Here is a 23,561-nt window from a genome sequence, read left to right on the forward strand (position 1 = left end):
TTATTCGGAACACACTGAATCAGGAATGCAAACTTTATTAAAATACAAAGAAAATGTGATTTATCTCTCACAGTGCCAGCATGACAAGCAGTATAAAAATGAAAATGCACCTCGGGAAGCACATATAGATTACGTTCTTCAGTAGTAAAGGATCAAACGATATATCACTCAGATAAATCCTTTAGTAATGTAACTATAAAGGGTAACTTGAGGATCTTTCCATACATGTGTGCAGCATTTTCCAGAAGGCTGCATTTAAGGAATAATATGTACTGTGAGTATAACTTTGCTGGCAAAGTAACCATTGACACCTTTGTATTTATGGATTTTAGATGTGTTTCAGGTATTTATTACGGTATACTGTTATTGTGAACCGCCGAGAGCCCTTTGGGAATGAGGCAGTCTATGAAATCTAAAGTAACAAACAAACAAACATTACCAGAACCTCACTCCTCATTGCAATAGTGAAAATATATTGCTAATCATTGTTTTATGAAATGTTAAGCAGAATCTTCATTACATGAGAATTATAAGAAAGTCTCCATAGAATGAGGAACTAATGCGTTTTCTCATTTTCATTGACATTTATTTCAAAATAATTATATTGGAAACAACAGCAACAATTTCAGAATGTTTTAAAAAATGAGATTTCTTTTACTTACTACGGTCAAAATTAAAAATATTTATTTGTGAACACAGCCTATGAATTTCAAAGGCACACTAATAAGATTTACTCAAGTGGGTATGTTTAGAATAATGAACAAAACAGATCGATAAGTTCAGTAACATAAACCTCGTGTGTATGGTCTACAAACTATACACTATCTTTTCATAATATGGGAAAATTTTCAGACAGCACTTACTAATGAATAAATGCATTCATTTATCACTACTGTGTTTAACCAGTAGCACTTATTTTCTTCGTAACCTGACAAAAGAATGTTTAACAGAAACACAAAACATAAATTGCTACATACACACACACACACACACACACACAATCAAGCCAAGTCAACCATGAAACCACATTAACATACTAGGCCTAGAAAGCAGCTGGAGCTTCAAAATGTGTACACTTTTGAATAAAATGAAGGTGATGAACAGAGTGGAAGGGAATTGGGGGCTCCGAGTTGTTGGGGTGAGACCTCCTTGCTCCTGCCCCAAACTATGCTAAGGGATATAAAAATAAAGTGCACCCCAAGCTCAGAGCTGCTCTTTACTAACTCTAGCGCTAGCTAGCTAGCCAGCTAGCTCCTAACAAGCTTGTTGGCTCGTTCCAACTCTTTACTAGCCTGAACCTCTCTTGTGTCAAGTTGGTTTTGAGTCACGATATTGTCCTTCACTTGGATTCAAATGCTGGCCATTTGAATTCTTGCCTTCTCCAAGAACTTCTCAGCTGAACCTAGGTAACGTATAAGTCCTCGCTACCCCCTTCCTAATCTTTCATCCAAACCTATTTTTCCACCCTTTTTGTGAGCTAGCGTAACACCAATGTGTGGATGACACACATCTCTATGTCTCCATTTCATAGGACTCTGGAGAGGTGCTCTGTGTGTTCAACCACTGCCTAGGAGCAATTATGGACTAGATGAGGACCAATAAACTAAAGCTAAATCCAGATAAGATGGAGGTTCTCTGTTTTCTGGATTCCCAAATCCAAGAGATTCAGGGGCACCTGGTGTTGCTTGGGGTTGTATTGCCCCAGAAAGAGCAGGTACAATACCTGGGGGTGCTCCTAGATTCATCGTTGTCCCTTGAAGCTCAGGTGGTGGTGATAGTCAGGAGGGCCTTCCAGCAGCTTGGTCTGGTTTCCAAGCTCTGCAAGATTTTGGACAAAGGAGACCTGGCCACAGCGTTACATGCTCTGGTAACTTTCTGATTTGATTAGTGCAGTGTGCTCTATGTGGTGCTTCCCTTGAAGATAATCTGGAGGCTGGAGCTGGTGCTGGTGCAGCATGCTGCAGCTAAGCTGCTTGCTAGTACATCTCATCAAACGTTCAAGGGACTGCACTGACTCCCAATTGGCTTCCAGGACCAATTCAAGGTGCTGATGTTAACATACAGTCCCTAAACAGTTTGGGCCCTGCCTACCTAAAAATGCACTCGTATATACCTGCCTAGGCACTGAACTCATAGAAGGAGGCTCTTCTTATGGTACCCACCCTACCAAGATATGGGGGAGAGGTATGGAGGGGCTGTCTCTGTGATTACCCCCAGGCTTTGGAATAATCTCCCCGCAGTGATTCTCTGGGTGCCTACCCTTTATCGGTTTGGGCACCTGGTGAAGACTTTCCTCTTCATCTAAATACCTGGGTGAAGATGCCTCCTTGGATGCTGCCTCTATGATGCTGTTGGTTGAAGGGGGGTGAGGGTTAGGATTAGGATTTTAACTTTTGTATGTTGCAGTGTTTTAAAGATATGATTTTATGTATGGGGATGTTTTAATTTTGTGGCTGCCTAAAGATCTCGGATATAGGCAGGGTATAATTTTAATTTACATATATATATAAAAAGCAAACTGTTCGTTTGTGAGTCGTGCTCTAACTCTGAAACCACTGGACGAATTGCTTTCAAATTTTCACTCAACGTGCCTTTCCAATGTGGGCAGGTTTTTGGCTATTCACATTGCTGAAAGTCAATACCTGACCCAGGTAAAATGTCTTTTTCCTGGCGTACCAGGACATGAAGCTGGCTGTGTTTAACTGTCACCCTTAGAATGTTTGTGCAACATGTCTGTGGCCTGGGGGGTTTGTATGCCCTTACAATGTTCGCACAGATGGCCAGAGATGAGCATTGAAAACAGTAAATAGGTAATACTGTTAGGTAATATGAGTGGAAGTGAAACACATACACACTTTGCTGTGTGAGACATCAGGTGGGGTTCCCCCCCTCACACACTGGTAACTTTCACTCTCTGTGCCTCACCCACTACTACCACACAACACACATACTCTCAAACACATCCAGCTCATCCTCACACATCTCACTCTGCCCTCCCTCACATCCAACCACCACTTACCCTCTTCCTCACCCATATACGCCACAGCTCTCTTTTTCTAAAAGCGAGTTGGAGTTTGCCTTTTTCTTCTAAGAAAATCCGCGGGGTGGGGGTGAACCAACACTACCGGCTCCACTTCTTTTGCACATGGCCCTTTAAGAACCCAGGGAGCTGGCCTCGATCTGAGCGCCTCACCACCCTGCCTCTGCTGCCTGACTGGGATAGCCTGCTTGCCCCAGTTCTGCCTTACCCAAGCCAGGACTGTGCATGTCAACCAGCCTCATGGACAGCAGGATTCACACTCTGGACAGTTCCATCGTGGAATGGAAAGGGTTACCTTATACCAGCGGTGGCGAACCTTTAGCACTCCAGATGTTATGGACTACAATTCCCATCAGCCCCTTCCAGCATAGCCAATTGGCCATGCTGGCAGGGGCTGATGGGAATTGCAGTCCATAACATCTGGAGTGCCAAAGGTTCACCACCACGGCCTTATACTAAAAAAACAAGACACCAACATACAACAATGTGAATTTGTTACCGCTGCCCCGGTAACTTAAAGTGATTTCAGCTCATGGCAGCAAAGCAAAGAGGAAAGGCACAGGAGACCGGAGATTCTTCAGAACAGGAGATTCTTTATTGGCAAGTGATTCCTCGAAAACAGCTCAGCAAAGAACCTCCACATGGCTGTGCATCAGCCCCTTTTATACCTTTCCCCAGTAACCCAGAAAAAGGGGTGTAGGGCAGTCCCACCCCCACAGTGTAAAAGCAGGAAGGGGGCGGTCCCCTTCCATCTAATACAGAGAAAATATCCTAAAACACCAAAGGGAGAAAACAGTCCTTTTGCAAATGCTGATGAGATCAGATCCCAGAAGAAAAGGTTGCACCCTCTTGCCTGAGGTGCTTCTTTGAGAGTGTTAGACAAAAAAAGAAGCTTAAATGATTCAATGAATTCCTGGATCCTGAAAGTAAGAGTGTGAACAGTCCAATAAGCTTGTGGATCTTGAGAGTAAAATTTCAAATAGTCCAATAGTAAAACAGGGTGACATCTTCCAACAGTCAGTCCACACCCTGAGTCTATCCTTTGTAAGTCAAAAGGTCCTTTTATTGGTGATGATGGGATTACCCGAGGGGCTGGCTGCTGGCTGCTGATGAATCCAGGCCCAACCCCTGCTGATGAGGAAATACTATGCAGAAAACAACCCTATACTATTTCTCAAATGAATACATAAAACACATACAAAAATATTACTTAAAAATATAAAGGAGCTATGCTAATATATTAAAAATTATTAAAATCAGACCGATATTAATGTGACACCAAAGAATTTACAACGCAATAAAGAAAGTCTATATATATGTTAAAACAAAAATAAAGGAGGGGAAAGGATTGTTTGAGCAATGTTTGCTTCCAATGAGTGGTTTTGTCACTGACACACATACCCTTTCACTTTCTGGCTCCATGGAGGGTGTAGTATGGTGAAAAGAGGTTCATTTATCTAACTTTATTAGAAAACATGATTTTTCAATTTTCCCAGCGGTAACAAATTGAAAAGGGAAACAGGGATTCCATTTGACCACCCCAAAAGGCTATGCTGCGGATCATTGGACCTGCATGGACATCTGTGGGGGTTGCAGACTGTGATGAGAAGGACAATTGCCACAGCAACGCGTGGCCGGGCCTCACTAGTAAATAAATAAAGATGTATCTACATAATGTCCCATTTGACGAGTGAAAACATCACCTAGATATTAAATACTACATGCCACAGACTCAAGTTTTTATACTACTATAACTATAGGATATGCCGGTTTTGTGTGATATTCTCTGTGCCCCCTCCCAAAAATGAATAAATGTTCCCTATTCATAGAAAAATTTTATTTAGGCAGTTGGGATGGGGAGAGCAAATGATCAGGATATAGTGGATTTGGGGGTCAGTATGGTTCCAGTAATAAGTCTAAAATTTGAATTTGTCATATCACATACCAAACACCACAGAATCCCAAAGTGGTGCCTAGAAGCACCTTGACACCCACCAACACCTTTCCTGGCACTTGCCAAGTGTTCTAATTAGATGGGTTTCTAATTGCCCATCTGAGATCTGAATAATTGTACAGATTAAAATAAAATTTCACAAACAGCTACCTCTATATATTCTTTCTTTTGTTCCTCTTTCCCGGTGTATTTTTAAAATTTACTCTTCTTTTCTATTGCACTTAGGCTTCCCCTCTGTGTGGCTGGCATAGCCTCCCATGTGGCCATTTTATAGTTGAGTCTACCACCCTGTGTCAGAATTCAACAAGAGTCCATGGGTTCAAAAAGGTTGGGGGATCTCTGCCCTACATGAATGAGGAATTTAATTCCTGTTTAATTCTGTTTAGTAATACCCCCCCCCCAAAAAAAACCCCATAAATTAAAAGTATTCAACTGCAAATGAAATTCTGCTTGTTCATTTAACAATGCATGCTGCTGCTATAATGGTAACACTAGAAAGTACATCTGAACAATTCCTACAGAATTAGCCATGTTTGCTTTTTGTTCCTTGGTTCAGCATTCTATGTAGACACACTGTGGAAACATTCATTATCATCCTAGAACAGTGATTGTACAACATGGTTTTGATTCATTTTTGCAACTGGGAAAAGTTTTGTTAAAATTAAAATATGTAAGCTATTGAAAAGGCATGTCCAAAAATCTGGATTCAAGGGTAAAACCAGGATCTTTAACCATACTTATCAGGTTATAATGAATGCATGTAAAGCAGAAGGAATCCAGCTTGAAATTATTGCTGTTACACAACAGGATGTATGTCATAACAAATGTGTTTATGCCATTGCAGGGCTGCGACATAACTTTTAAAAATACTATTAAGGCATCATGGTACACAATAATGTTCTTTTTGTGGTATAGTTAAATGCAATAGATGTTATAAACAAATAATTGTGAAATTATAAAAAGAAAAAAACTGAACCCATGTGATCTGTAGTTCCTTTCCTTTCAGAATAAACCTTTTGCTCAAGCTTGTATGAAATTTACATGACAATCTTCCTCCTACTTATATTTGCTCCCTTCAAGGTCATTAATGTTACCACTGAAACATTCTAAAGGTTTTAGAAAGATAATCCCAAAATCTTTGCTATCAGCCCAACACACATAACCCGTACAGTGGTTTTACATAATGCGCTTTTGCTCTTCAGGACTGTAGCTGGAAGATTACTGTATATGTCCAGAGGTATTAGCATGCATGTTGTTACTACTTCTCCCTATTAAGTATTCCAATAACACTACCACCAAGGTCTTCACTTAATGTTTAAACCTGCAGTAAGATTGCAATTGCATAAACCTCTGAGAATATTTGGGCCAATCAGAACAGTAAAAAAGGAGAAAGCCTCTTCATCATAAATCTTGTATTTGTTCTTGATTACTATAGTCCCAGCAAACATCTAAAAAAAACAATTTTAAAAAGTTTCTAGGTTTGTATTTGCTATGTCAAAATTGATGTTTTTGGAACATAGACATGTATTCAGAAAGCAGGTATTTTCTGAGCAAGATAACCCTTGCAGAGAAACCAGTAAAATAACAAATTTCCAAACCAGCATCTTCAGTTTATATATATTGTTGAAAACACAATGAATATGATTAAATAGCATGGTCCCACTGTTTCATGCCACTCATTCCTTCCAACATCGGCAGCTAAGAGACAGCATTTCTCAAACAGGTTACATTCATTCAAAAAGACAAAAAAAAAGAGAAATCAGCCAATGTTACATCTTTCAATTTCCAGTGTTTATAAATATCCAGTATGGAAGTGGATTGCTCCCAAAACCATATAAATGGTTTTTTCATATGTCCAGCAACAATAAATTGTAGAACCTGTTTGGATTATGAGCATAAAAGCCACTTGGGACATCTCAATAAAGACAGGTATGATTTCACAACATATTCGAAGATGAGCATCCGCACACAGAACCAAATTTATGAAAACTCCTGGTTCAGCAATTTAAAATGTCAGATCTAAGAACAAGGGTTGCTGACATCAACAAATTGCTAACAGTCCCTTCGAGACAAGCATGAAATGTCTCCACTTTTTCCTCCTCATATTTGTTTTTTGCCTGAAGAGGAAATACAAATGCAGCTTTTAAGCTGAGCAATGCTGCTTGGTGGAATATCTGCAGTACCCAGAACAAATCAAAGGGAGGGAGCGAGAATTGAGAGGAAATGGTGCTCACTCTGAGGGCATGTAAAATCATTCCAGTCTGCCCTTAGTAATAGTTTCTGCACAGGGATCCTTACACCAATTGGGGGTGGGGGAAGAGAAAAAAAAATCTGACTACGATTAATTTCATCATCCCTGCAAAGTTACCCAGGGAGGAAGGGTTTATAGCCATCCACTGAATGAGGCGTCCTACTCGGCATCATCATTCATGTCCACACTGGGCATCTGTCTTCAAACGCACCGACTACGACAGCCGTCATTCGAACCCAGAAGCGCCCACTACTCGTCTGTGCTCCCCAGCGAGCGTTTTTCAAGCGGGCAACGGCGTAAGGGTGCCAGGCTTCACCAAAAAAGAAACCCCCTTCTTCTGGAAGTCCCACAATGCTCAGTCACATCTTGTCATCCGAAAAACAAGCTCAGCTAAGGAAGCGGCCTCAGAGAGACGTCTGTTTGGGACCTGTCTGACACCCCCCCCCCCCCCGCCTTCCCCTGCAGGTGAGCTGAGGGCGCAGAGCAACTCCTCGCCAGGTTCCCGTCACAGCCCACTCCCTCCGCCCCTGGGCGAGGAAGGAGACAGGGAGGGGGCTTCCCAGTTGCTCGGGATGGCAGGCATGCAAAGCTTGCCTCCACGACCGCCTGCAGGTCGGTCCTCGCCCCCAAACATCACATAAATCTGTCACAACCCCCAAGGCTCCCGCCAGGCGCAAGGTTTCTCTCGCAGCCCCACGGTGCGCTCGTCTGCCCGTCAGCCCGCTCTTCCACCCAGCCGCTAACAATAACACCACACCGCAGGGGGGGGGGGGAGGGGAGGGGGGGAGAGAAAGTAAGAGGAGCGGTGGGGAAGCAAGTCAAGCGAGCTGCTTACAGTTCGCAGGAACTGTATCTCGTCCTCGCCTTCGCCCACTTCAGCCATGGCGCTCTGTTGCCTCCCGGGCTCTGCTGCCTGTGCTGCCCGGGTTGGCCGGCGGTGCAGCAGCAGAAAGAGGAGAAGGAGGCACCCCCGCGGAGACGGAGGAGGCGGCTGCAGCTGAGCGAGATGCACCCACGCCGAGCTGGAGCGCTAGAGAAGGGAGGAAAGTGCCAGCGACCCGGGAGCCGGCCGTTCTGGGAGACCGTGTCGCTCCGTCTCTGCAGCAGATTGGCAACCCCGTGCAAGGGGGGCAGAAAGAGCGCTGTGATTAACAGGGGCAGCGGGGGAGGAGCTCCTCGGCGGCTCCCCCAGTACTGCAGGTGATCTGCAGCCGGCTCCCTCCGCAAAGCAAAGCAGCTCAAACCCGAGGAGCAGCGCCACTCTCCGGCCGCTCGCGCGAGCGCGCACAGATGCTGGTGTGGCCTCTCCCTCCACACCCAGCCCTGGGGAAGCGGGAAAGACAGATGCGCCAGGCGCAGCGGAGCACTGCATGTTTACGTGCGGAGGGAGGCGGCGAGAAGCACAAGCAGAGAGCGAGACAGCCCACGGTTAAGGGAGTGGAAGCCCAAGGAAGCGGTTAGGGGACAGGGAGAGCCGCAACTGGTTGCTGGGATTGTGACCACTCGCCCACCCCGACGGGGTCCCGTGCCTTCACGTTACAAGGAGAACAGCAACAGGTGGGGTTTTCCTACTTTCGCAGCTGCTTCGAACCAGAGAAAGCCCCATCTGTCATAGGGCTGTCGTTTTAACCATGCGCGGAGGAACAGAACCTGCCAGTGAGTTGTGGGATGTTTTCAGATTCTAGGCCTTTTGTCCATTGGACTATTACAACGCAGATCTGATATCTTATCTAAACCCACTGAGATTGGGAAAGGAGAATACGTCTTAAGGAGACCGTAGTCCCCAAAGCTAACGCTGTTCGTGAGTATCTCTGACGCTTAAGTCTTGGTTAGATACCAGGAGAGCAAGGTTCTCTGTATCTATTTAGACCGGCCAAACAGTTTGTCTTATATTTTTGTCCATAAATTACCACCTGCCTTCCTCCCCACAAAGATATCCTACAAGTTGAGATCATTTGGTGATTTCAGGCTCTATGGACAAATGTAGTCTGTGTGAGTGTGTGTAAGACAGGGAGAACCAATGTAGATTGAAGTAGTAAAATATATTCCAGATGTTGCGTATATCTCAAAAGCAATCTCAGTAATTATACATTACTAATAATTTGGTAGCAGCAACAGTGTCAAGAGATGCCTGAAAAGTGGTTGAATCATTCATTGCTTTGCTGTGAGAGTTCCATTTCTGATCTCCCAGACTAGAAACCTAACTAAGGGAACTGGTTCTGATGGAGAACAAATGAATTAGCAGTGCTCCAGAGCACCTGGCATTTGGATAGCTACTTAAATAAAGCAGAGTCTTCTCTGTACATTAAAATGAAAACTTCCTCCCACTTGCTGAACTAATCCAGAAATTTGCTTACGGTATTTTGCTATATGACACGCTTGCTCAATTTCAGTGTATGTTTCTTTGATGTACTATTATGGCCTAGGAGCTAATTTTTATGAATATCAGCTGCCACAGGGTTAGAACTCAGGAACTGGTATACCGGAGCCTAGTCTTTTACACTAGCTTTCCTAAGGCCGAAGCTGAAATCACAACCATCCTGCTTTAGGGTGAAAGTATACATTATAGATATATGCAACAAATGAAAAAATTGACCACTTCTAAGGAAAATAGCTGGAAGGGGGAGGGATTTCATGTAGATTCCATAACACACACGCTCTTTACATATTCTGACAGCAATTAAGAAATGCATCTAGAGCATTTAGAGAACATACAAGGCTGAACAAGTGAGTTTGGTGGGATGTCTTTTTATGGACTGGTATGTTCAGATTCCTCCAATAAACTCTGGGCCTTTTCCAAAAACAAAATGAATGCTGGTTATGCCTTAGAAATCATGACCAATTTTAGTTTGATCCAGGATATTTCCCAAGTTTGTAGTAATTGTCAGAGAAAGCAGTCATTGGTTAAATGAGGGAGTTCATGTAAAAGGTTACAGGTTCATCCCTAGTGTCTCTAGTTAAAAGGCTCTCAGACACCAAATGTTAGACAGAGTAAAATTCTCATTTTAGCAGAAGGTATGTCTCAGCAAATAGTATGAGGTCACTATGATTGTCCTGCTATAATCCAGTCTAATAGGGTATGCCATAAATAACATAAATGTTGAGCAAGCAATTCTATAGTTTATTTAATGATGTGTATGTGTGTGTGTATACATACATACATACATACATACATACATACACATACATGTGTGTGTGCATGTTCTCTAATTTTTTAAAAAAGCAAAATAATGTAGTTTTCTAAATATTTTATCATTTTTGTTATTCTAACACAAGCAAATGGTTTGAACACTGAAACCCTAACACAAGTAAAAGTTGAACGAGATAGCCTTCAGTAGGTTTAGAATGCTACAAATGAATAAGTAGGCCAACCAAGGCCTATCCAAGCCTCCACTGAATCCCACCAGTTGTGAAAGGACTTTTCTCTTCCTGAAATCATGTGGGCCTATTGCTACTCGTAATGAATACCATATATACTCACGTATAAGCCGAGTTTTTCAGCCCTGTTTAAAGGCTGAGAAAACCCCCCTCAGCTTATAGGCGAGTCACCATTTTCTATGAATCACAAGGAGGCTGAGGGCGGGGGCAGGACAACCTCCTGCTGCCGTTGCTGCCCTCCTCTGAGGGTGAAGGGGGAACCCGAAGCACCCTGGCTGGCTGGGCTTTGTCAAACCCCAGGAGGCAGAGGGAGCTCCTTATTTGGGCAGTGACATCAGGGAGAGTCACTGCCCAAATAAGGAGCTCCCTCTCCCTGCCAGCTGGGTTTGACTTTAATACCCACATATGCCACAGGGAGTTTGGGGGCAGGTCTCAGTTGTGAAGGGGGATGCCCTGTAATGTGCTCCCCATGTGATTGTGGCAAGTGGCGCGTGGGGCTCTAGCCCTTCAGTGGTGGGATTCAAACATTTTAACAACAGGTTCCAATGGTGGTGGGATTCAAATAATGACTGTTAAAAGGTATTTAAAAATATTTTAATATCACTTTTTATTTTAAGTATTAAAAATATTAATACTTGATAAAAAATATTTTAAGTATTAAAAAAGTGATATTTTAAATTTTAACAACAGGTTCTACAGAACCTTCGGAACCCCCTGAATCCCACCTCTGCCTTCCATGCGCCCCCTCACCACATCACTGCCTTTTCCAAAAACTAAATGAATGCTATTTATGCCTTAGAAATCATGGCCAATATTAGTTTGATCTAAGCCTTCTGTCCTTCAGAGGTTGGTAAAATGAGTACCCAACTTGCTGGAAGTAAAGTATAGATGATTTGGGAAGACAATGGCAAATCATCCTGTAAACATATTCTGTCTACTAAACATCTTTATGTGGCATCACCTCATGGATCAGTAATGATCCAATGCTTTCACAAGGCACGACCTTTACCTTTTTAGAAACCTGAAATTGGCTAGTTAGTTGAAGTCAGTGTGAGAAATTCAGTCTCTCATTTTTAGTTAATAACAATTGTTTTCCTGTTAAGGTTTTCTGGTTGCAGTATTTCAATACAACTAGAAGCTGTATATCTTTGTGTGTGCCAGACCTGACAGCTCTATTGATTCCCTCCTTCTTTATATTTGCTTCCTTCATGCCCATAGTAGACAAGTTCTCCTCATCCTTAGTTTGCCCTGCTTTAGCCTTGGCTCCTCTTTTCAATTCCTTGTTTCCACCACCCATTGCATTCTCAGAGTCTGCTATGAAAGCTATTGCTTTCATTTTTTCCATTTCCTTTTCCCATCTTGTCTCTTGACTAACTTCAATCTACTGATAATCCAAAACAGAAACAAAAGAGGGAAGTGAGTTCTAGAGATCTTTCCAGTTTTGCTTTTTTAAATTTATGGTGACCCTGTTTTTAAGGCGAGCAACATTCATGGTTTGCCATTGCCTGCCTCCACATCAAGAATCCAAATACTTGCCAGGGTCGATCCTGATTAGCGTCTGAGATCTGACACAATCAGGCTAGCCAAGGGTATTCAAGTCATAGCAGGCAAGAGTTACAAATCTTTAACATAGCTGAAATCATCAGTATCAGTGGACGTAGGTATATATTTTATGGGGTGGGTTCAGGGTGGGGCCACACCCCCACCTGCCACTGGGGGTGTGGACACACCTCCCCAAACCCCGTCCCTGGCCTCAGTGCTTATAAAAGCAGCTCTCCGAGGCCAGGGGTGGCAGACTCTCCTGCCCCCCCCCCCAGGCTGGGGTCCCAGCCAGCAGCCAGCAGTCCCTTCTGCCCTCCCCTCTGGGCAGAGGCATAGCTAGGGGAAATGGAGCCCGGTGCAAAATCTGAGTCCACCCCCCTCATGGGCAGCTGCTGTGATGCTGGAATCCACCCCCCAACAGCATCACTTTCAATGGTGTTTAAACTAGGGAGCCCAGATTCTCCTTTTAAATCCACTTTAAAGGGAGAATCTGGGGTCCCTAGTTAAAACAACATTGAAAGTGATGCTGTTTTGGGGTGGATTCTCCCCCACCCTGAAACAGCATCACTTTCAATGTTTAAACTGGGGACCTTTAAATCCATGCCAAAGGGAGTGGATTTAAAAGGAGAATCTGGGGAAATTCAGGAGGTGCCTGCTGTCAGGCATGCAATTGTTAGGCTAGCAGCACCAAAATTTCAGGGTATCTTTAGGAGACTCTCCTGATGATACTACCCAGGTTTGGTGAAGTTTGGTTCAGGGGGTTGAAAGTTATGGACTCTCAAAGGTGTAGCCCCATCTTCTATTAGCTCCCATTGGAAACAATGGGGGATGGGGCACCCCCTTTGGGAGTCCATAACTTTGGACCCCATGAACCAAACCTCACCAAACCTGGACAGTATCATCAGGAGCGTCTCCCAAAAAATCCCTGAAATGTTTGTGCTGCTCGCCTAAAACTGCGCCCCCTGCAGGCCAAAAACTGAAAAAGCACTAAAATACAGGGGGGGCGGAGCTTCGGACATGTAATGGGAAGGTTTGAACCCGGAAACCCCCCTTACCTAGTCCTGGATCAGTATACATATAACAGATGTCCTGGCCAGGTATTCATAAAGCTAATGGCTGTACTAATATGTACACTAGGTTTAAAATTATGTAATTAACGTAATTTGCATATATATTTCTTTTTCTGACATGACAATTTGTGCTTCAGCTTTCTAATTTGTATATACTAAGAGAATTATAAACTTTAATTCTCTCACTCACACACATTTATACAATGTTAAAAGTCACATTAGTGTTGTAGCTTCATACATTTTGTATCCTGCTCTAGGACCCTGTTGCACAGACAAAATGATCACTAGATCAAGGTGAAAACATAAAACCTTTCATTATTTGTAATTATTGAATATTCTCAAAATTCTATCTAAAAATATAAGATTTTATCAGACTTTTTCAAACCCTCCAGCGTTAAGTCATGATAGAGATAGATATACAGTTCAAAGTGTTACACAGTATTGAGTTACCCTACTCTGTCTCCATATGTAGTTTGTTTTTTGAATTGAAGGAAACTCTGAGGAAAGCATTTCAGCAGATTTCCATGGGTAGAGAAGAAGAGTTTGGATTTTTACCCTACTTTTCTCTCCTGTAAGAAGGCTCAAAGTGGCTTACAAACTCCTTCTCTTCCTTTTTTCACAACATAAACCTTATGAGATAGGTGGGTTTGAAAGAGTTCAAAGAGAACTGTGACTAGCCCAAGATCACTCAGCAGGCTTCAAGTGTAGGAGCTGGGAAGCAAATCAGTTCACTCAGGTGGAGGAATGGGGAATCAAGCCCAGTTCTCCAGATTAGAGCTCATCGCTCTTAACAACTACACCTTTCTGGGAAGAGAGATGCTTTCAGAGTGGTGAAGCTGATAATACTGGCTTCCTTGTGTGCCATATAGATGCAGGTGGGTAGCCATGTTGGTCTGAAGCAGCAGAAAAATGAGTCCAGTGGCACCTTTAAGACCAACAATGGCCAATTCCCCACTGTCAATTAATCACATGATACTCACACAAAATATCAAGGATTCAGGAAGAACTCTTCACTGCCTGATTGACAAACAAGGATTCATCCCGGTTCTGGCGTTTATTCTCTCCCCCTTACCCCACATCTTTGCAGAACTTGCTTGAAAGTACTACTTTTTCAAAAAAAAACTTCAATCCAGTTTGGAGGGGAGGATCGGGGGTCTAATCCTGGTTCAAATTTCCCGCCATGGAGCAAATGCCTTACAACCAGTCAGTGTGCGCGGTGAGTTCTTGCAAAAGCACGAGAGAATGATAACCAACCAGAAACTTGGGTGGGGGGAGACGTGCTGACATCATAATGTGAGCACATTTTTGTGGGAGAAAAAAAGGTCCCGCCCCAACATGGCATGACAGCCAATCAGGAGAGACCTGCCAAGCCGATCGCATGGTAGTGGGGGTTGTTACATTTCTTGAATGCGAGATAGGCCTAGATGTCTTCAATGGAAACATGCTACGGTGGGGAAATTGTAACCTTGATGAAAAGGTGCAGTTTATTTTCAAACTTTGTTTGATCTAGATTGAATTTCCCGGTGGGGATTCGGCCAATGTTTTTATTCTTGGTATAAACCCACAATCCAACCTTCAGTATTTTCAAATTTCTCCACATTTAATCTTAGTTATAAGTGTCATTAAGGACATACACATACTCTGTATTTTACACAATTTCATTTTCAGGGATGAAAAATTGGGGGGCCTTTATTGAAGTATTGATTGAAGATAAGATGTATTCAAGGAAATACTTTAAAACAATATGCTCATTTTAAGAGACACCCTGTTAAATAGAATTTCTGCCTGAAATGCTAAAGATTTTGAGTTGAAGGGCTACATTTTGCAGTTGGCTCTGCCTCTCCTGGCAGCCATTTTGCAGTTGTATTCACCATCCAGTGTCAGAATTCCAGCAGTTCCTGCAAGCTCAAAATGGTTAGGAAACCCTACACTAAGTTCGCTCCTAAAACTTTGAGTGCTGGTACATTATTGACATTGATGCAGTTAGTGAGCTTCCTGTGAGCTCTCAGCTGAAGGGGAAAATGCTGAAAAAAGACCTAACCCCAAGAATTTGAAAGTGTAGAAATTGTAATGGAGACGAGAACAACTCAGCCAATCATGGAGCTGCATGATGGGGCACTTGGCCCTTGTTGCCCTTACATACTATATAAAGAAAGGGTGTTCGTGCACACTTGGTCTCTTCTGGGACGCAGACATTACCTTTGGATCAGGTTCTCAGTTGTGCACATTTCCCCCTCTCTTCAGACCTCACCACACTGCAAACCAGAAAAGCTCTGTTTTTTTCAAGAAGGACGAAAGCAAAATAGTTTCATTGCCTGTGCAGGGAAGCAGAGAACCCAAGTGTAGGTTTTGCTCCACTCAGCATTTCTGCTCGATACATCTCCCTCACCCATGCAGGAGCAGTTTCCCCCAGCATTTCTGGAGGATTTTTAATTTTAAGGCTTTTGATCTGTAGCCAGTGTGACAGATCATTGAAATGATGTCTGAAAGAAAAAGAGGCAGTGAACAACTTTCTGACCCGAATACAAGGGGCCAGGGAAAATAGTGACTTGGCCAGGGAAAACAGCAGGGCACCTCCTAGTATGTAAATGAAGAAATGAGAGGAGACCCCACTGTGAAGCAGAGAGCAGCAAGATAAATGGTGAGTGCACAAAAGCCCAAAAAGTGTGAAGTTATGGAAGGAGTTACAGGAAAAGCTGCTGTTTTGTACCATCAGACCCAGTCATTGAGGACTGGCCATTCTTGCTGGTAGGCCTCTTCAGGCTCCACACATTCTGCTTAGCACCTTTCCATATGGCCATTCGTGCACTATATTCATTAAGTTAATTGCTTTTGCCTGCTACCATTTACCCCAGTGACCTTTGTGTTCTCTCTTCTCTCACAGCAACAGTGATAGAAGAACTATGAACATGGAGAAGCTTTCCCTTCCCCAAGCTGTGCAAGCATCACAGGACTTGTTCATCCCCTCCACATGTGAATTCTAAGCTAAAGGCAATAGTGGTTAAGAGGAAGTGGGAGTAGATCCCTAGCTACCAAACCCTAAAAGAGACACAGCTGTGAAACAATCAAAACTGTTGTTGAATTGCATCAGAATGGAGCAAATACGCACTCTTGGTCTTGCCAATTTATTTGAACGTAAGTTATGAAGCTGCCTGCTTCTTTGCAGTCTCATTGTTACACTATTCTTTCTCCCCTCATCTCCATAACTCTCTTAAACTTTCTACTTTCCTTTTCCTGCTATCTCAGTGCTCCACAGGCCCTTCATAGCCAAGCAGGGCCATAACAGAACCAGCCCAGGAGGACAATTTCCCAAGGAATTAGCTGCAGACATACCCAGCTTACTAATAAAACAATGTGGTAAACATTTTACATTAACATAAACAAACTATATTTTAAACTGATGCATCAGTAGCCTCTGAAATTCCTACCAGCCACAATTCTGTCCTGTTGAACAGATGTCCAGAAGGCTGCAAACTTTGAGAATATTGCATGAGTTACTACCTAATACCTTTGGAGAATATGTAGTGGCAGAAAAAACATTGATTTCTTTGAAATGTGGTGTTGTAGGAAAGTTTTACGAATACCACAGCCCACAAAAAAGATAAAGAAGTGGATTTTAAATCAAATCAAACCTGAACTGTTCCTAAAAGCTAAAATTACTAAACTGGGGCTATCAGTTACATTATGAGAAGTCAAGAGTCACTGGAAAATATATTAATGCCAGGAGAAAGAGAGGTCAAAGCCAGCAAGAGAAAAGAACATGAAATGGACTGACTCAATCAAGGAAGCCACGATCCTCAGTTTGCAAGACTGAGCAAGGCTGTTAATGGTAGGACATTTTGGAGGACATTGATTCATAGAGTCGCCATGAGTTGGAAGCAACTTGATGGCACTTAGTATGCACACACAGATGTTTAGCAATCGTTTTATCAGCAAGCTACAGTACAATAAGCATAAGGGTTAAAATTACCTGCTACATATATTGATTTTTCATATTTGACATTCGTAATGATTCAATGTCATTACAGAAAAAACTGCAGGTTACAGTTTAATGATTATTCATTTGGAGACTTACTGCAGACTGTTTAATGTTTATTATTTATGGGATGTGATTAATCACCAGGTTCCATTTCTGCTCCTTGCTGGGACTGCCAAAATCAGACAGTTCTGTATTGCCAATGAGTGCCTGCATTTCCAAAAGAAAATCATTGTCTGTGTGCCAAGACACTCCACGAAAAACAGTTTTACCCCTAAGTGTTCAGAAGAACAAAAACATGTTTGATTATACAAATTGGATGACAGAGCCACAAGGAAGAAGACATCTATCTGACTCTCACTGCTGACTGAATAGGTGCGTTGTAAAGTCTAGCTCTTCTCTATAATTTAATAAATTGTCACTGGGATATAAATTGCAGTTTTCTATCAAATGCAGTGCTCTAGACTTGCAAATTGTGAAACAGTTACTGACAAATAACAATGATTGTGAGGCAACCAGATGTTTTCTTGTACATACATGTAATCAAAATAATTATTTAAAAGCAAATATTAAGATTTCTGGAGTCATTCTCCCCCACACATAAACAGTTTTTCATTGCACCTTAAAAATATTTTGGTCATGCATGACACTCATATGATCACTTTGCAACCTGCCACAACCCAACTTAATAACTTTTCCTGTCAAAATTGGGTATTCAGGTGTCAATAGAACTACATGGCCAAGTAGTGATGTAAACTGCCTCCAGTGTGCTGCTTTGAGCATTATATGTAGGAATGCTGAAATGTTCAACATGAATGTCATCACCAGTCAAAACTATCTTGATCAAAACAACTCGCTTATATGTGGGAGTTTAGCTCTACCATTAGACTGCAATGCTGTTACTGTTCGATATTCATTTCAAGCACTGTGCTAATAAGCTTAACATCCAGCTTGTAGTCCCTTATCCAGAATTATTGGCCATGCCTTGGTAAATCAACTTTGTTTATTTTCACACTACAATTTGTGGTCACTTCCATGACTGCACAGCTGGCAAACTTGGTCATTTTTATCAGTGGAAAAAATGGCATGCAAAACCCAGGGTCATGGTTAGGCAATTAAGGTGATTTCCTCACTGGCGATTAATCCTGGGATAGTCACCCGAAATATCCAGGTTCCCTTGCACTCTCATTGCCAAACCATGGAACACAGATCAGTCCTGTTTCTGGAGCTCCTCCCCCCACCATTATCATGGGATTTTCCTGGACCTACTCGTATATGCACCTTTTTGAAAAAAACACTCCAATGGGAGCTAATAGGAGATAGGGGCTACACATTTGAGGATCCATAACTTTGGCCCCCATGACCCAAACTTCACCAAACCACACAGGCAGCCCGATTGTGGATATTTGCAAGTGTCTGTTTCAACCAGTCATGAAAATGTTAACTATCTGTTTGTGTGTAAACATGATGTTGAGGTCACATTCTAATGAGCTGATCTATTAACTGAAGGCCAAGTTTATATAGCTATTGCTTACATGTTTGTGAGCACATATACCTAAAGTTACAACCTTAACTTGCTTTCTTTGTTCTCTCAGATTCAGAGTCAGATTGAGAGTCAGTTCTGGCCATGTGCCAATACAGCTGCAAATATGTAACAGTACAATATAGTATTTATTGTTACTCTATCCTTTTAGCTAGACCATTATACTATGCAACTTGCTAGTATTTGGGTCTTTATTGGTATCTGCTAAATTCTGCTAATAATGTATATCCACCAACAAAGGTTATGGTGGCCCAGGTTAGCCTCCTCTCCAGGAAAAGACCCCCTTTTTGAGCAATTAGTTGCTAGATTTAAGCTAAAAATCAGAGAAGCTGAAAAAAACTTTCCTCCCTCCTGGTTGAATTACTTCATCACAAACACCCGATCATTTTAGTTGCAGAGGCTGAGGATTGTACCTGGAACTTTCTGTATATTCTACAACTGATCCACAGCCCATCTCCTATCATGATAGATTTAGCACATTGGACAATGAACAAGTGAATGACCCCAATATGATGCTGCCTGATGACACCCCTATACGCTAACAGCTGGTTACAAAAAACCAACAAACTCTGATACTATGCTCTGATGCTGAAAAAGCAGGGGGGAGGAATCAATAAGAACTATGCTCAGCAGGAAAAGAAGGAACACAATTTAATGGAAGATAGAGATTATATAACCTCAATAATTACCATGTCAACCAAAATAGATCAGGGGTGTTTCTTCTAAACGATTCCATCCATTGATTATGTCTAATTTAAATAGAATTAGGATCTTTCAGACAATCAGTCTCAGTAGAATATGGTTCACACTTCAGTGGAAAATAAATCACCCTAATTAACAGGAGTTCCTTTCTGACCAAAGTGGGTATCGCTCTGATTTGAAGTGTACTTCAAGAAATACAAGGAAAAGATACATACTCTGTTGGGATTGTGTAAAGACCTACAGATTTTATCAGCTGTGCAAGCTGAAGGTCTAGTATGCAAAAGTGATGCACTTTAGAGCAACTGATTTTCATTATATGTTTAAAAAATATCCATGCTTCACAGCCTCTAACTGGAAAAATTAATTATGTTTTGTTCTTCCAACTTTTACTTGCATTATAAAGGTTTCAAAGGTAATTTATGTTGCAACATGTTTCTTAAATACATATATCTACAGGGAGAGGTCACAGCTCAGTGGCAGAGCATCTGCTTGGCATGTCAAAGATCCCAAGTTCAGTCCCCAGCATCTCCAGTTAAAAAGGACTACGCAGTGTGTGATGCGGAAGACCTCTCTCCTAGAGATCCTGGCAAGTCTGAGTAGGCAATACTGGCTATACAGAAATTTAAGTGCTGGGCTGCAATCCAATGCACGCTTGCTGCTGAGTAAAGCTACATAGAAATGGTCTTTGATGCTGCAATAATAACAGTGATAGCTGCTAGCATTCTATTAAAATTGAAAAGTACTTCAAAGTATAATTCTGGCAGCATTTGTACCATGGTAATATCATGCTGTTAACATAAGGAATATAGTCCATGGATGATTAGAAAGACATCTTTTGCCTTTCTGTTGTCTGTCTTTCTAACATATAACATTACAATGAATATATACGGAATGTACAAACCATCTCCATGTTTCTCTGATTTGAGCATTACAGACCACCGCATATTCATATTCAGATGTCTTTCATATCCAACTTTTGAACACATCTGCTCTTTAGAAATGAATCCGTACTTACTTCTTTATTAAAATATATTAGGTCTGCTAGGAACTCAGTATAGCCCATTGGTACAAAAAAAGAGAGAAGGGGGATGATCCAAAGAGTCCTTTGTCCATGGCACTGGTGGAAATGGGTGGGTGGTAGTTGTCAACTGCACTGGTTACATCAAATCCACTGGTTACATCTGTCTGCCATCTCCTGAAATACTTTGCTAGTCAAGGAATGAGAGGAGGAGAATAGTAGTAGACTACATTTGGAAACCAAGTAGCACTGCTGTGGAAATTCATCCTGCCAGACAATACAATCACTCGGTGGCAGTGTCAAGGGATGCTTCCTATGCCAAATTTTGAAGTTACTGCTCCAGATTACTGAAGTAGACTTCAACTTCAACTGACCATTATTAGGCATATAAATAAACAAAATACAGGACAGAGTGGGTGTTAAAACAGGACATAAAACTGGACAAAGCACATAAGGTTGGTACAGAAGAGGTGGTCAAGCTTCCATTATGTCTTTGACTTGAGCACTTCTAATAAAAATTCAGCAGTTTTTCCAGTTATCCCGTCGTTGCTATTATTCAGCAGGTGAATAGTCTTTGTATGCTCCAAACAACTTTTTTTATTCCCTAGAGCCCACCCATTCCCACCAGTGCCATGGACAAGTAGGGAGAGTCTTGGTAACGCATACCTCGGGCAAGAAAACATAATATGCTCGAGGGTCTCAACAGTATCCTGACAATCTGCACATGTTCTATCTTGAAGTGGAATATTCAACTGTTGGCCCTTAAGAATGGCAAAGGGGAATGCATTACATGTAGCTCAAGTGATGATCCATCTCTGCTCTGGCTCTGACAGTTGGGATATTTAGCTGTGAAGCTAATTTCAGGATAGATTCCAAAGTGCAAGGGAGAGCAAGATGTCCTGGCTGCACTCAGCAGCAACTGGTATTCCTGTTCCAGTAGCCTTCTTTTTAGGTATAGCCAAATTTCTTTTGCAGATTGCATAAAAAATGCTTCTAAGGAGAGACCTAGAGAGGTTATTTTGGCCTCTATACATTTCTACCATTCGGAGGATTGCAGTTCAGAGAGGGTTAACTGGGCGAGGCTTTCGGCCTCAGTTTTAAAGCAAAATGGGACCAGAATTTTAAAGTAGTCATCCACGCTCTGGTTTCCAACAGGTGCTGCCCTGATTGGAGACACAGAACAGCATATGGAACATAGTGGGGTATCCCAAAAATCTTGTAGAGAAATTTGGATTGGACTCCCTCTACAAATTTATTCCAAGCTCCAATCCAAAGGGGAACTGCGTAAAGGAGTTGATGTGTCATCTTTGCACTTAAGACTTTTAAGGCCGCAGGTATGAATTCATATCCTTTGGAGAAAAAGAATTGCACAACTGCATCAACAGAATTCTGACATCCCCTGATGGCTGCCTCTCTATGGTTTGCCCAATCTGCTCTAAAGTGAAAGTGAATCCCCAGATGGAAGTGAATCCTCAGAGAAAGTCCAGGGTTGCTCTGCAGAGGCAGGCAATGACCATCTCTGAACTTCTCTTGCCTTGAAAACCATACAGGATCACTATGAGTCAGCTGTGAGCTCCACAGTACTTTCCACCACCATCTTAAGTACAAAAAAAGAATTTCACAACATCTTCATTTTGAAGACTCTGCCTTTGTGACATTTTAAAACTGCAATCAGGAACATGCTTACTAAGGAGTAAGGCCCATTGACCCCAGCAGGACTTGCATTTGAGTAAACATGTGCTTAATTGCACTGTAAGTATACCAAAGTCCTAACTAGAATTTAGTTTGCCTAATTACTGAAATAAACTTTTTAAAAATTGCTGGGCTTTTCAAGCTTTGTAAAGATGTGTTCTATGTAGGACCGCCCTTCAGAAGCATTCAGAAATTTCAGTTGGTACAGAATGTTGCAGCCAAAATATTGGCTGAAGTGGATCATAGGGAACACATCACACTGGCTCCCCATTTGTTTTTGGGCACAATTCAAGGTGCTGATATCGACCTTGGGAGCAAAATATCCGAAGGGCCACCTATTTATGCTTTCTATTATTACACAGAACTGCCAATGAGACATTGAGAGACATTATACTGGTGAGTGCATTTCTTTTGCTTATTTTTTTAAAAACTGTAGCAGTAAGGATTAAAATGTATGCTGTTGAATTGGCACCTACAAAATGCTCAAAAATAATATTAGGCCTTAGAGCTGATGTTAAAAAGTAAGGTCTCCTGGAACAGATTAAATATTCATCTAGTCGTCATCCTCTTTCCAACATCAGCTAGCCACAAGCCTCTGGGAAACCCTCAAGTGATAAACAAAGAGCAAGAAAAATATTGCAATGTTTTTATGAAGACAGGTCTAAAAATAATGCTGAGAACAAGGAAGTATATGGCAGATTGAAAAGCAACAGGAGAATCTGAAACACTGTGGATATGGTGCATCAGTTGTTCCTTCATCAAAATTATCTACTGCTTTGTTTTAGTTCCCATGTTATTGTTGCATATTTACAAGTAACCTCCAAGACCAACCTCTGTTCCTATATACAACCGTAGCATCCCTCAGTCAACTACATCTTTCACCCCTTTCTGATGTATTGTTAAAGATCACAGCATAAATTGTTCTCACTAATCTTAAAGAAAATACAGTCTCTTTTTAGATCTGGGTTTTCCTTTGCATTCCTTGCAATGCACATAGGAAATCATATCCCACTGATCCTGTTTGCTTCAAGATACTTATGTGAAAGGTGGGCTTTTCTGATGTTGATTAGGAAGATATGCTCCTCCTCAAATTCCTATGCTGCCAAGATTTTATTTATACTGGGTGGTTAAGAAGATTGCCATGCTCCATTCAGAATCATAGATTTTGCCAGCCAGTATAAGACTGTCAGGGGAATAAGCTTTCTTTGAGTAAAATTCCATGTCCAAGATTTTTTTTCTGTTCTCAGCTCAGTAAATAACCAGGCATTGCCAATGGGTGAAAGCTGCCCTCTCCAGTCATCTGAAGGCCCACTGAACTTAATGAGAGCAGCAAATGCCAATTGGCTTACTTAGGGTCCATTGAAACATTACAGCACACTAAAGTTACAATGAATA

At 41.9% G+C, this 23,561-nt stretch overlaps 1 protein-coding gene and 1 long non-coding RNA gene across 2 annotated transcripts in view; one reads left to right on the forward strand and one right to left on the reverse strand.

The window, feature by feature from the left end:
* RYR2 (ryanodine receptor 2) overlaps positions 1-8,378 on the reverse strand; it is a 464,284-nt gene extending 455,906 nt beyond the window's left edge. Inside the window, exon 1 of the mRNA XM_048485659.1 lies at positions 8,081-8,378. Within this exon, the coding sequence (XP_048341616.1) occupies positions 8,081-8,128 (48 nt within the window). The 5' untranslated portion in view covers positions 8,129-8,378. The remainder of the gene's footprint in view (positions 1-8,080) is intronic.
* A 171-nt stretch (positions 8,379-8,549) lies between these two features.
* Positions 8,550-18,028, forward strand: LOC125426858. The gene is made up of 3 exons (XR_007243585.1): positions 8,550-8,802; positions 16,120-16,370; positions 17,359-18,028. It is a non-coding gene; the product is annotated as an uncharacterized LOC125426858 (long non-coding RNA).
* Positions 18,029-23,561: the final 5,533 nt, after the last annotated feature.

The sequence above is a fragment of the Sphaerodactylus townsendi genome, linkage group LG01 (assembly GCF_021028975.2).
Source record: "Sphaerodactylus townsendi isolate TG3544 linkage group LG01, MPM_Stown_v2.3, whole genome shotgun sequence".
Classification (NCBI taxonomy): Eukaryota; Metazoa; Chordata; class Lepidosauria; order Squamata; family Sphaerodactylidae; genus Sphaerodactylus; species Sphaerodactylus townsendi.